Below are 15,544 nucleotides of genomic sequence, written 5' to 3' on the forward strand. Positions count from 1 at the left end.
TGTTCTTAGGAATGCCATTTCTCCAAGCTTCTGGTCTGTCATTTATGAAATAGGGATAATTCTGAACATCTTTATGGGTCACTGAGAGGATCTAAAAAAACCATGAACATGAACATGCTTTATGAACACCAAAGCAGTCTTTCCCAAAGTGCCACTGAGGGAATGTGAAATTATTTTAGGTGGAATATGGACAAACCTTTAAATATTTTCAATAGTTATACAGTCATCTAAATTTATGTTAGAAAAATACAAATAGCATATCTATGATTTCATACATAAGATCTTAGGATAAGACTAAAGAAGTTATTTAAACTTAAAAAGTGGCTCGAATAGCGTCTAGTACATATGTGTCCAATAAATATTTGTTTGATGACTAAATTAATTAATAAATGAATTTAAAGAAAAAATTTAAGTGAATAATAATATAGGTAACATGCAGCTTTAGCTGAAGTCTGGGAAATATAGCTTTGAAGCAATAAACAAATATGAAGCATTTCTTAGGTTCATTATTATCAAACATTTATTAAATAGTAAATACTAAAAATGATAGTAAGTTTCTCAAAAAAATAACATCTTTAAACTGAAAAAATCCTGCCAACTTAAGGGCAATATTTTAATACTTTTTAAAAAATGGGAACTAATGACAATAAATAATTTAGGGTAAAAAGTTGATTCACCTGTGGAAGAAAGAATGAACCTAATTTTCCAACAACAGTACAATAGTACTCATGGAAAAGTACTAGTCATTCCCTTAAATGAACCAGAATTTTTGCAAATGAACTAACCAATTCCCATTATTACAATTTTAGTCAGTGGCACCATCTGAGACTTTTTTTTTTTTTGGTGCTTTCTTTCCTCTTAACTTTGGATAGCAGTGTTTTTAAATGCTAGAAAATTATATTACAGGACGGGGGTAAATCTACTCTAAATGTGATGACAAATTGCATATCAATCCACAACACGTAAATAGAACTAAATATTTTGGATAAACTCATATTTCTAGGGAAACAGAGTTTAAAAGCTCATATCACAGAAACACGTATTTGCCTCAGCCCTGAGATTCCATTTGCCACTTTCTGTATGAAAATCGCATGGACAAGCGCATGAACTCTGTGTTGGGGCTCAGTTACCTGTGTGAATGGAGATAGGCTTCCCATCCCTCTTTAATCTTACTCAGGAAAAAAAAGTTCACAATATTCCACAATTCACTAGTCTTTTTACTTAGTTTAGTCTTTTTCTTGATATTCACATTTCTGGTCTTATCTAGTTCTTCATCTTTATTATCTTTCCAATTCTGATCAGGAACTGACTTCGTTAGCCTGGATTTTATCTTTCTTATTACTTTCAAAAACTATTTTGCTTCCTTTTCAAGGAGATGCTGGTGCTGATGGAGCACTGATTGCCCCTGTCACACCACCAGCGAAAATGTAGCCCAAATATTGTGAATATTGTGGTACAGAAAAAAGGATTCATTTTCAACAGTAGTTAAGAAAATAGAAGAGGCCGGGCGCGGTGGCTCATGCCTGTAATCCTAGCACTCTGGGAGGCCGAGGCGGGCAGATTGTTTGAGCTCAGGAGTTCGAAACCAGCCTGAGCAAGAGCGAGACCCCGTCTCTACTAAAAATAGAAAGAAATTAATCAGACAACTAAAAATATATAGACAAAATTAGCCGGGCATGGTGGTGCATGCCTGTAGTCCCAGCTACTAGGGAGGCTGAGGCAGAAGGATTGCTTGAGCCCAGAAGTTCGAGGTTGCTGTGAGCCAGGCTGACGCCACGGCGCTCACTCTAGCCCGGGCAACAAAAGCAAGACTCTGTCTCAAAAAAAAAAAGAAAATAGAAGAGACAAAGTCAATACAAAAAGAACACTTTCGACAGAGAATTATAGTTCCAAAGAATGCAAACAGCTAACACTGATAATCAAGCACAGAAAGAATGTTCTTCAGAGCAAAATGTTTAAACATTGCTGGAGGGCACACCTCCTAAAGTCAGTCACCAGGCTCAACTTCTTAAGTTACACACCCACAGAATGCAAGGCAAGCTGTCTCTGCTTGTGCTCCACACTGTCAAAACATGTGTGTGCGTAATGCTGAAACGACATACAGAAAGTGTATTGCCCCCAAATAAATTTGGTGATGAGTTTTAATAATGATGAGTTTTGTCAGCTTTGAATGACTACTCAGAGAGCTATTTTTATCTCTGCCTGACAAATATAGCTGTGTGGAAAAAAACGTAAGTGTGATTCCCAAGCGGGAGCACCCTACCCATTGACGATTTTAAAAACCCATGTCTTCATTTAATCAGGTGGTGTTGCATGGAGATGTAGAACTTTTCTCAGTAATGAGGAGGTGTCTCTGTACCTGTCCAGCAACAGGTGTTTCATAGAAAAGAAATATTTTGGTGCTGGTCTAGTAAAAAATTCTTTCTTAAATTTGGCTTGGGTCGGAATACACATCAAATATAAGAGTAATGAAATATGAAGACCAATGGGACCATGTTCAACAAGAGGAAAAAGAACCTATGCAGAAAAAAATTTTATTTTTGATTATTATTGCTTGAGAGGCAACACTTTTAGGCTAGTTAATGTAAAATCAAAGATGACAATTATGAAATAAATTTTAGAAAACAACAGCATTTTCACTATTTTTAAATAATTATTAAAATAAGTACATAAAAATAACCATTTCCCCCCATAGTCACATAGGCTTAAAAATGTTTGCACATTAAGGCATATAGATATAATGCCAGGGGTAGCCATTTCCCTTTTCCAAGAATTCCCTAACATTATGCCAAGAGCAGGAAGTGCATCTCTCTGGCCATGACTGTGTTCCAGAGCACAGCATTGAGGTCTTATCCGTGCCACTTGAACCACAAAGAATAAAGGGTTCATGGTTTGGAGAAAAACTTGCACCACTTATTTAGAACAAGAGCTATCTCCCAGAATGCACTTCATTACACACTGCTAACCAAGGGGAAAAACATGCTCGTGAGCACTGCCTGAATGGTACAATACGAGGCACATGATAATCTCCAGTGCTGTCACATAACTTCAATATCAGGACAGTAATACATACAGGCGATTCAGCCCAACTTTTCACAGACTGTTAAAAAAATCTCTACTAGTAAATATTGTTGTATGTGTGTAGAGGGGGGTTAGGTAGGAAAGTAGAGGAAGAAAGTTTGAGTTGATATTTTTAGAAACATTGGGGGAAGAGGGACTTTCAAGTTCACTCAACAAACTCAGTGCTTTAATATTAACTTATAATCAGATATGCCAATTTGTACATTATATGCTGAAGGTCATAAAAAATAGTTATGAACTACTTTATTCATTGAATATATTCCTTATAATCCTTTTACCCTCAACCCTCGTTAGTAAATCCTTTACACGTGGATGATGCATAGGTAAACAATAACGAAGGTCAAATTACCACAACTCCGTAATGGTGGAATCTAAATTAATAAGATTGTCTAACATAGAGAACAGAGACTAGGAGGCTAATATTTATTGAGCCTCTTTGGTGTGCTAGATAATTGATCTGTGGAATCTCGTTTAATTCTTAAAACATCTTTCTGAGTAGAAATTAATATTCTCACTTGAGAAGTGAGGAGACTGCAGCTTCTGGGAGCTTAATATACCTACCCAGGGCCACTTAGGTAACTGGCAGAGCTAGGGTTAGGCTCACATCCAGATGCCCAAAGCCCGTGCCACACCCTGCTTTCTCTCTATTTCTCTGTAGACTGTGTTCACATAGTATTTGATGTCAGGAAATCATCTCAGAAAACACTGAACATTTCCAATACATATCAATAATTCTATTACATTTAATATCCCACCAAAGATGAAAAATGCCTTTCTAAAATCACAAGCTGACCTAGTCATTTACTGTCATAACCAACAGAGTCTGCTAAAACATTAACTTATGGACAATGTGGAGGTCTCAGCCCTTGGCAAATATCAGTGCTCTTATCACAGCATTGGCCTCTCTCGTATCAGAGACCACTGATGCAACGTGGAAACAGGAGAGGCGCCCAGCTTGCTTTGAAATAGTAATCTGCGATCCTGTTAATTAATTATTTACATTTTCTACTTTGCCTGTTTCCAAAAAGAATTCGAAGTGGCTTTCTGAGAACAAAGACCGTAACTGAAAATAATGAATGATAGGTTGTGGGATGGAGGGGCATAATAAATCTATTCTAAAACTTGAGTTAACATGGCTATCTGGTGAGATCTGACAGAATCTTGGATTAATTTACTTTGGTGGACACAGAAATAGTATAAAAGCTGAAAGGCTAAGAAGGTTTGATGACATGCACAAAAATTATTTGGTAAATCTTTTCTTCTGAGACACTACAAAGATAAACACTATGGGAAATGATCCCACAGTCCACATCAGCAAGGCAGAATTAATAAAGTTTTACTATAATAAGCAAATTGTTTATGTAGTTAGTCTCTGTCTTTCTCGCTAGACTTTATTAAATAATGTCATGCATTGGCGCACCATGTAGAAGGGAACCTAAGGCACTGCTTATCTTTTTAAAAGCAGAAGTCTGGTTATTAATGTACACGGCTTTATTTGTCCAACATTGCTGAGCATTAAGGGGTTCTATGTAAATAAAATTTACATCATAATTGGTTTACCTGAATAAGAGTACAAAATTATCAAAATGTTTTACTAGAGATCTTTCTGGAAAAGATCGTGCTCATTTTCTTATATGGAAATTAAACATAGTTTAATTTTTTTCTTGATGAACCAGGGTCACTAATATATCAGGTAGTTGGCTTGGAGTCAGACAGACCTGTGTTTGAAATTTTACCTTTTCTGGTATTATAAAATGAGAACTCTGGCTCACTGGGCATCATTAAATAAGGTATGAGGAAGTCCTTTATTTTATGAACTATAAGAGAAAAAAGGGTGTTTATGAAGCAGTGCTTTGTGTTTTTATGTGCAAAAGTGAGGTGGGTCCTGAAAAGACCAGAAGGTTTTAAAAATGTTAAGGGCCCTAAAGCCTTTAATGCTGTTATATCTTGCTTTTTAATGATCGATAAATGTCTCACGTATTATCATTAATACTTCATTACATGTTTTCAGTTTTTCATTTCTAAATATGTGCTTTAAATTATGTTTTCTGAATTACTAAAAACACTTGTAGTGTATCTTGATATTAAGTTTTTCTTGAGAATGCAAAATTATAATGTCAACCAATGGGAGAAGGAATATTTGAATTTACGGAAACAATTTTTTGCTCCCGATTAGGAATTCATCTATTGTCTAAAATAAGGAAGAAGAATCTGGATTTTAAAAACACTATGATTTTATAGTGAATAAATACCACTTTGCTTATTTAAATGAAGCAAAATAAATGTTTTTTGGACTCTTAGATGATTTTTTTTTTTAAATGTATATCTCCCCTAACATCAGTGAATAACTCAACCTCAGGAGATTTCAAACACAGATTAATCAGAAAATTCAGATCATAGTTTAATGTGAAATGTGTTAAAAATACATGCCTTTATTCTCCTGAGGACATGAAAAGATATTTAGACGAGGCATTTAGGGCAGGAAGAATGTTTCCCGAGAAGGGAGGCCATCATCTTTTCTTTAGTTAAGCTTTTTGTAAAATGGCACATAAAAATGACTTGGTTCGTTTGCACAGAGATTGTAAAACAGTTCAATGTCTACATCTTGTATTTGTAGCAGTTCCATTTATATCATAAAAGCCCACTTGTGCTGTTTCTAATTATTTCTTGAATAAACTGTCAAGAATATTTAGGTTTATCAACCTAAAGAATGTTTGTCTGGTCTCAGAGAATATAGAGAATAACATGTTTTGTGAGTAGGAGTATGGAATTCATTTTCTTATCAAACATAGAAACATTATGCCCAGAGTATACCCTGACAAGTATATATTAGGCAATATAAGCAAGGTTTAAGGACCTCCTGGTCGTTTGGAGAAAGACAATCCTTTTATTGTGCTGGCAAAAATGCTTTTGGTTTCCTGCCATTAAACCTAAGTGCCAGTGAAAGTTTGAGCAGAGTTGAAATAGTTTTATACAATATACTCTTTAAGAGAATAATGTATACCTGTAAGAGTAACTTTTATTACCTAAGAAGATGAAAAATCATATGCTTCTTCACCATATGAGGGGAATGTGCATAATTCTCTCTTCCTGGGCAAATATAAATTTTTCTATCTACTTTAAACAGTCTGCATATTTCTTGCTTAGTGAGCCAATTTTATCTTTTATAAGGGGGGCAAGGGGAAGCTCAGAAGACCCCTGCTAATTTCTTTTAAATTGAATGGTAGTTACATGGAGAAGTTTTCATTTAATTTATATGATCAGATTGTGTTAAGTAGAACCAGACTATGGGGTTAAACATTTCCATATGTTATAAAGGCCTAGAACTTTTCCTGAAAGGAGACACCATTGTTAACTCAGACATTACCTGCTGCTTCCAGAAAAGGCTGCGATTCCACCCAGATTTTACCCCCTCCCCAGCTCTATGTGTCACATGCAAGCACATGGAGGAGACACTGTCCCCTGGTACTTTCTGGTTGCCTGGGAGGATCCTACTCTGCCACACTCCTGGACCTCCAAAGGCTACCAGATTTTTTTCCCTAGTCATTGACACTTGCCTTCCTCCTCTGTGTATGGAATGAAGAATTAGGTAAATGCAGAGAAGGAAGGCAGAGTTGACAAAATTCTGGAAATCTGGTTCCTGGCTCAGAGCCACCCTGAGCCCTAGTGTGATCTATAAATGCTTCATAACTCACCCCTTGTTGATATGACATTTTGGTGACTATAACCATCCCCTCTTCATTTTATGCTCCAGAAGCTTGTGAGACCTCAATCAGTCATGGAGAATCCTAATTTCAAATCCAAAGAATCCAAAGTGATGATAACAAAAAACAATAATTGATATCTGAACAAAGGTTAGTATTTGACAATGGATAAAGATTGGTATACCTTCCCTTCCTCGGGGCTTTGTTGACATGAATTGTGAACGTCGTCTTCTCTTACTAATTTTCCAGGCCAGGAAGTCAGTCCTTTGATTTGGCCCCAGACCAAGTCGCCAACATTGAACGTCCTTGGTCTATAATGTATCAACTCATTTGAAGAGGGGGAGTCTGGATTCCTTAGGTCATCTTCACTACTAATGCTTTTAGCGTCTGAAGGGCTAGGCACACACCCATTAATGCTTTTGGCATTAAAGTCTCCATTGTAATGGATGTAGTCTTTGACCAGAGAACTTTCCAAACTATTGGAGGAACTTGGAGACTGCTCCTCTAGGACCAGGTCTTGCTTTGCAGTGCTTAGCAGCTCTCCAAATCCCCGACTCTGTCGAGGTCTATTCCCATTAATGTGTGCACATCTTTCCACAGTGTTCTCTAGTCTCTCCTTAAAACTCATCATAGTTCTTTTGTAGTTATTATACCTGAAATTTTCCTCCAGAATTTTATCCCCTTGACAGTTTCTTGGTGGTAACAGTATTGGGTGCTGTTCCCCAGGCAGAAATGGCAGTGTAGAGACATTGTTGGACCTTTCATGACAGGGACTACTGTGGATATGGCCTGGATGATCTAAAAATTCCTCATATTTCCACCTGTTTCGTTCCCCTCTGGGGCTTTGTTCCCCATCCCACTGTTTTTTGGACGTGTGGCAACTTGCTGACTTGAAATACTCAAACCCATCTCCTTCGTTTGAAGTTTTCCCATGGTCTAGATTCTTGGGCAGCCGAGCCCCTCTTGCATTCCTCAGCCTACCATCATGATCCACACCTCCCATGTTTCGTCCATGAATGACTGCACTGACAGCACTGGAGAGATTTAGTGGGTCACCAATTGAGGCAGTGAAGGCACTCATGGCACTCAGAGCTGGAATGGGGCTGATCTGAGTTGTACTGTTGACTGCAGTGGTGATGACAACCTGCATTCCTTTGCTGGCAGCATCGACAACTGCTTTGTAAATGGCATCTACCGAAGCATCACCTTGGCCACCCACAACGAGGCCATCCTTCACCTGCTGACCAAGAGATGGGTCAATCCTTGGTTGCAATTCACAAGGTGTATCTTGGAAAGGTGCGAGTGTAGTGTTCGGGTTCTCAGGAAGTGCTGTGAGCCCCGGCTGAGTGCTTATTCTTTTGTTTAGGAGAGCTGCATCTTCCTGCATTCTCACCTTAAAGAAATAGACAGGAAGCAGTGAGCAAAAGGGAAATAATTATAAAGACCTCAAAGAGAAAGACCATAATTTTAAGATTTATCAAAAGACAAACAGACAATCGCTTCTCAGCCTTTCGGCGAAGATCAAGTGCAAAAGACAAACAGACATAACCAGTAAGGAAATACAAAGAATGAGACTCAAAACTGAAATAAAAAGTCACTGTAGAAAAGCTTACATCTTGATTATATTCAGGTACCGTTTCTTTGGTTAAAATCATTCAAAAGACTTTTTACAATAATTATCATTACTAAACATTCTCTACAAAAGTTAAACTTGAGGTGGTTGGATACAAAATGTTCTCAGGCGATGACTCCACGTATTTACTGTCATTACAGGTCTTTGCAACTTAGGATTCGAAGAGAAAGTCAAGTCACAGATAACCAAATCAGCACTGTTCAAATTACGAAGAAAACCAGATTTTGAAAATGATTTCTAACTCACCAATGTTTCTACTTAACTAAGCGAAATACGATATAAAAAATAAAGTATATATATTCCTTTTTTGACAATAATATGACACTATAATTTTGAAGTCTTCACATGGGCTAGTAACACCTGCTTCTCTACCTTATCAGGATACAGGCTGAGGGACATCCCCATGCTGTCAACAGTGACACTGGCTCTCTATAGAAGTGATTCTCGACTGGGAAGAAGCAAAGGCAGGGAATGTCTGCCAGTGATCACTCCCTTTCTGTCTTTACATCCCACCCTACTAAAACAAGAACCTGGGATCCATCAGCACACATCAACCTCTCTTTTGTTATTATCCTCTTGTTTACACCTACCAGATAAAATCACAATCTTGGGTCAAGTCAACTTCCTGGCTCATCTGTATTTACAGTGAGGATGCTAATGTTTTGTCTAGAGGAATTTATGGCTTCCACCCTCAGCTGGGGGCTTACTCTTGCCCACAATCTTGTGGTCTTTTAGTTAGATATCACTCTCATTCTCCACAACAATTCAAATCTTCATTTATTTCTTCAAGCCAGCCACTATGCCATCTCTTGCACTATTCTTAGTAGATGATTTTACTTAACAGAGAAAATGGAGCACATCAGGTAAGAATTCTCATAATTTCTTATACTCTGGTACTCCCTGCTCCTGGCAGTACATATTTCTCCACAACTGTACCTGTCGTAAGTCCTGTCCTGCTTGCCAGTGTAAGAGGGCCCGTTCTGCTCTCTGAGGGTAAGCCCTCCATTTATGCTCTGGATCTCAACTCCCTTCTCAGGGATCTTGCCTCAAATATTACCCCTTCTCTTCTTTACGGTCAATCGCTTCCCCTTTTTTCACTCTTTCCTTTAGCATATGATTATGTGCATGGCTTCCATATTTTAAAAGTTTACATTCAACCTAACACGCACCTCTGGGCACTGCCTTATTTCTCTTATGTCTTCATAGTGAAGTTTTTTAAAAAAATATATTTTATTGTGTGTATTTGAGGTTAACGACATGGTGTTATAGGATTCACATAGTAAAATGGTTACTACAGTGAATGAAATTAATATATCTATCATCTCACATAGCTACTTTTGTGTGTGTGTGTGACAAAAACAGCTAAAATCTATTTATTTAATCTAAGCTCCTTAATTCTTAACCTCCCATTTATTGTTCTATCCCTTGCAGCCGGGCTCCTGTTCCCAGCACTCCACCAAAACTGCATTTTGCCAAATCACTGGTGACATCTTAATTGCTAGATCTAATGGATTCTCTACGTGCTTTATCCTGTTTTCTCGGTGACATGGTTGGGCACTTCTTCCTTTTTATATTATTTTTTTTACATAAGAGATATATAAATATTTTATCATTGTCAAAAAAGATAAAGGATTTCTTCATCACTATACCCCACTCAAAACCCACACTCTCCCATCCCACTCCAATCTCCTTCCCTTTCTCAGAAGTAACCAGTGCTGGAGTGCATCCTTGTAGACACTTTTTAATACATTAAAGTGTGTAGGTGTATTCCTAGTTCCCCTTCTTCCCTTCCTTCCTTCCTCTATCTCCTCCTTCTTTCTTTCTTTCAGCATGAATGGGGTTGTACTGTTCTGCAATACTTGAGCAGTGGAGTCTTAAAGTCTTATAGATCTTTCCATATTAGATTATATAAATTGACCTAATCTTTTAAACTGCTAGGTAGCTGGATATAGTGTACCATAACATATTTTACTATTTCCTTACTGATGGATACTTAAATGGTTCATAATTTTTTTTCATGAGCTTCCTCACCAAGACTTATGAATGGTTCATAATTTTTGACACTACAAATCATGTTGTAATGAATGTTTCAATATGTGTTCTTTCGTTCACATTTGAAGATTTTCCTAAAATAGATACACAGAAGTTGAACTTCTGGGTCAAAAGGTATGTATACTTAAAAATCTGGTATACTATCAAATTATCCTCCAAAAGGATTGCATCAGCATACAATCAGACCAACAATAAGCTGAGAGATCCCATTTCCTGTACCCTTGTCAGCCATGTATATCATCGATCTGATGGGCACATGAGTGTTATAATTTGTGTAACTCTGATTATTCTTTTCCTATGTTTATTAATAATCTTTCCCTTTCTGTGAATTGTCTGTTCACATCTATTGCTCATTTTTCTAATCAATTTGCCTTTTCTTCCAGATTTGTAGGAGCTCTTTTTATATTTATATGAAGTAATTATTTGGTATGTATTATGCAAGTATTTTCTACCATGATGCCATTTGTCTTTAACTGTGTTTAGAATATCCTTGTCAAAGGGACTTAAAAGTTTTATGTATTCAACTCTGTTACTTCTTTTCCTTTTGACATCCTTGGTTTTGTGCTTTGCTCAAAGACCTTTCTTTACCCCAAGGTTATTTTTAAAAACCTTCTATCTTTTCTTCTTATATTTATTTAGTGTTACTCTTCCCATCTAGCTCTTTAAGCTACCAGGAACTTAGTCACTTTGAAGAACTAAAGAAAGACCGTATGGCTGAAGCCAGGGGGAGATTGGTGTGAGCTGGGGCTGGAGAAGAAGGTTAGGTAGGCATGTTAAGGCTGTGGGTCTCAATGACGACAGCAATGAGAAATGACAAAAAGGTTTAAGAGGGTCACATTATTAGTTTTTACTAACAGGCCCAAAAGAACTACTGAGATGCTTCAGACAAAATAAAATAAACTTCACATAAAAGACTGGAATGTTTAACAATATTCATGATTGAGAAATAACAGTATAATAGAGGTGAAACTGCACGTAACCTAGTTTTTTTACCCATTCCCCAAATTAAGTGCTCAAACAAACCCAGACATTGTTTTCTTCTAACATGACCCGGGCAAGGAGAGTACCTGAAAGTTCTGAAACAGACAAGCCATGGGGTTATTGTTAGCTGGGCAAGGAATTGTGGATTGTCCTTGGAATGCCTGGAGGTTCTGGTACCCCTGGAGAAGTTGCTGCTGTTGTTGACTTGGAGGAAACATCTGATTGTTGTTTAACAGCGACTGTAGATGAGTCAGTTGATGGTTATTCAAAGTATTGTTTACTGATGACATATCACCTACAGTTTGAAAACATAAAATATAAGTCAGTATGATTCTTTGGAGATTCTATGCCTCTCTTTGTACCTGACAATTCCTGAAACAAAAACTAATAGCTAGACCTGGTTGGGTAATTCTTTTCTTTTTTTTCTCCTCAAAGTCTTACTAAGTGGTAAGGAAATAATAGCTTTATTATTTAGTTTTATCTTGCATAATTAGTTTTTTGGTTTTATATCATGAAAAGACTACTTAGTCCTTGCTCTATCTGTTAATGAATCCTTATATATTGAGCTTCAGTGTTATAGGATTCCTTGAATATATTTTTGTTAGAGCACCTAAAATTAATGGTTGAAATTAGTCCTAAAATGTTTTAGCAATCATATTTGACCAAATGATTAAAATGAGTGGGCCTGATCAGGCCTTGTTTAAAAAATCTAGTCCTCAAGCCATGATCATCAATAAATACCACCAAATAAAATCGGAGATTTGGTTTAGAAATATGCATTTTGTTTTGGAGCTAAAGGTTGGTCACCTAAAATTAGAATTGTAAAAAAAGCTAACAACACAAAAGAATTCATTGTAATAATCATTAAAAATAAGTATTACATAGTAAGATTAATTAATAACTAAATTTATATTCAAAATTCAAAATTGTCTTGAAATTACTCTGACATTATTTTGAGGACAATGTCATAAAAATTGTCCTATAACTTGAAATATGTAAATCTGTAATGCTTTTTAGGTTATTTAACTGCAGTGATTTCAATGCCAAATAAAACTTATTATGCTATATTATAAAGATGTCCATAAAATCTAAATACATAAATTAAAAATTATTTTTTACATATTGAAGATGCCTTTGACAACATCATGTATATTCTCCTATGTTTCCAGACTTTATGAACACCATTCCTGAATTTTATATTATAGTTACCTGCATCTATCAGTTAAATATACTTGGCATTATTTGCCAACTTTTTTGTGACAGGATAATCTATATGAAGGACTTCATTTTTAAGCCACAAAGGTCTAAAAAAGTAATACTTTCTGAGGAAATCTAGCAGCAGCTAGAGGGGCTGTTTCCTTGAGCTTGGGCAAACTTTAGCTTTAAGTGTTTTTACACCTTATTTCTTATTTTGCTGGACAAGCATTTAGTTTCATTTATTTAGGGTTCACCTGGAAAACACTTTCTCAAACTGTTTCCATCCACAGTGCAGCTGCTCATACTAACCCTGTGATGCCACACCAACTAAAATTCAAATAAAAGTTATTTTTAAGATGTACCTGTGCTTTATTACTTAAAAAATAAGACTCTACTTGGCTTAAGAAATGATGAGTAGGTTAGGTTTAGGTGGCATCAGAATTAGAAGAGAAAGCAGATTAAAATGATATTTAGTATTGCTAGAACAAGGGAAAAGGAGAAAGTCATTTTCATGTTTGTATAACTATGGTTGTATGTGGGTGTTGTTATATTTAGTTCCTTAAGCAAGCTGTGACATAACAAAAACATTTTTAAAAATAGTGTGACAAAATGGAGTTTTTAAAAAGGAGAAAATAGAATTAGAAAAACGTTTCTTTTGTAAAAATTTGTGAAAAAATTTAACTTACCAAGCAGACCTGTCCCCAGTAGAGGGTTAAGTAGCTGTGGCACCACAGAGTTACTGTTGAGTTTAGCTGGACCAGGTGTATTCCCAGCATTATTAGATATATTCAGCAATGTTTCTGCCATTGACACCACTGCTGTCCCACCAAGTGTTGAGACAGTCAGTGCTGCCACTGCTGATGATGTAGTGGTTGTGGTAGTGGTTGCCTGGGAGGAGGTTGCTATGGAAACCTCTGGATGATTAGCGGAGTTGGCCGATGCCGAGTTCAGGACACCTCCCAACAGCTGGGGATTCAAGGCCATTAATCCTGAGGCCCCAGTGACAGCTGGGAGGAACAGGGGGTTAAAAGTAGTGTCACTGCCTGCAAAGCTTGGTAAAGGGTTCCCCAGGGGGCTGGTTAAAAGGGTCTCAGCTCGGCTGTTGTCTGACTGATTGCTTGGCAAATGGTCTGGTGGGGCTGTCATCTGTGTTAATGAGGGTAAAGGGGTATTTTGCTGTTGCAAAAGATCTGAGATGGTCAGATTGAAAGATGGCAGGGGAAGCATGGCAGCTGCTGGGGCTTGGTTCTGAAGCAGGGCTGCTAAGAGCTGAAAGTGAACAGGCTGTAATACCTGCCCATCCATGTCACTGGAGAGAAAAGCTAAAGCAGCGTTTACATTCGGGTTGAGAAAACCTAAAGGGTGGAAGTTGATCTCAGACTTGCCTTCTCCTGCTGAAGGCTGGAGGATATTTAATAGATTCTGGTTTAGGAGATGCTGTTGATTCACTGGCAAAGAGATAGGTAGAGAACTGAGGAGGCTGGGGTTCAAGGGGTGTGGAAGATGGTTGTTTGAAGTGCTGTTGGATGGAAAATGAAGTGCGTGCTCCTGGCCAACAAAAGGAAAATCACTCCCAATGGGTAGCTGACTCTGCAGTGGGTTTCCAGCTGCGGTGGTGACTATGACGCCATCTTGAAGAACAGACGTTGTCTTTGTGATGGCAGGGTGGTTGGTGCCTGCTATGGCTATGGAAGATGATGGTCCTGAACCTCCTAAAATGAAAAAAAAAAAAAACCCGTTATTAATCACGGAAATTAAGCAAGCTAGCCATTAAAATTCATTAAGATACATTTCAGTTTATTTGGTACATGGTACCTTCATTGACTGTAACTAAATTAATTGCAATCAGAGATGATTTGACATCTGTTAATGGGACTTAAGCTTAAATTTATATTTCCTAACCTACTTCAAAAACATGTATTGAAGAAGTTCAGCATATTAAGAAATAGCTGTTGGTAACTACCAAAGAGCTTGTTTTTCACAGCTAGACAAGGTGAAGATGGGACAATCTCTGTTGCAGTTCATTCGATTGGGAAGATAAAAGTAACAAAGTTTCATTTTTCAAAATAAATATTTTTTTCATTTTAAAGAAAGATTTTGGTCTTTATTTATAAAACTAGTACTTGCTTTTAGTGAAAAAAAAAGCCCCACAATATTAGAATGCACATGGAAGTAAAAAGCAGAAAATAAAAAGTTCCTATGGAGATTATTATCAATATTAAGTGTACAGTTTTCAGGGTTTTCCCCACCTGCACCTATGTACATATGCAGACATATATATTTACATATATCTACACACACATATTACATATAATTTTAAACAAAAATACAATTTTGCTATAATGCTATATTGTAAATTTCCCCATTTATCAATATATTGTGAATATCTTTCCATGTTAACTTATACATAGCTATAGAACCATTTTATAGTATTATGTAAGGATATCATAATTTAATCAATCCACAGTCATGGATATTTTGCTTGTTTACAATATTTTACTATTATAAGCAACACTATAATAAACAGTCATATCAGCATATCTTTGCCACTTTGCCTAATTGTTTTCTAAGGATAAATTCTTGAAAGTGGAATTATAGGGACAAAAGGGTTTACATATTTTAAAAGCTTTAAATACATATTGCCAAACTACCCTTCAGTGAAGATGATCAATACATATTCAATTTACATTCCTATAAACAGTGTATTACAGTTCTCATTTCTCTCACCAATACTCCATTTTATCATTATTGTTAACAATGAATAAAAATAATAATTAATAATCTTTGTCATTCTGTTTGTATAGATTTTATACTTAATGATTCCTTAAATTAGACCAGTTTTTACCCAAATAGTACTCTTATTTCAGTTTTTTAGTCTGTTCTTAGAAAAAAAAAT

The 15,544-nt window shown here is 36.5% G+C and overlaps 1 protein-coding gene across 1 annotated transcript in view; it reads right to left on the reverse strand.

The window, feature by feature from the left end:
• MBD5 (methyl-CpG binding domain protein 5) overlaps positions 1–15,544 on the reverse strand; it is a 54,061-nt gene that overhangs the window by 15,002 nt on the left and 23,515 nt on the right. The window contains exons 5-7 of the mRNA XM_012659249.1: positions 14,034–14,360; positions 11,538–11,746; positions 6,970–8,178 (exon numbers count right to left, since the gene is read on the reverse strand). Coding sequence (XP_012514703.1) covers positions 6,970–8,178; positions 11,538–11,746; positions 14,034–14,360 — 1,745 coding nt within the window. The remainder of the gene's footprint in view (positions 1–6,969; positions 8,179–11,537; positions 11,747–14,033; positions 14,361–15,544) is intronic.

This window comes from Propithecus coquereli, unplaced genomic scaffold (assembly GCF_000956105.1).
Source record: "Propithecus coquereli isolate 6110/MARCELLA unplaced genomic scaffold, Pcoq_1.0 Scaffold118, whole genome shotgun sequence".
Lineage (NCBI taxonomy): Eukaryota > Metazoa > Chordata > Mammalia > Primates > Indriidae > Propithecus > Propithecus coquereli.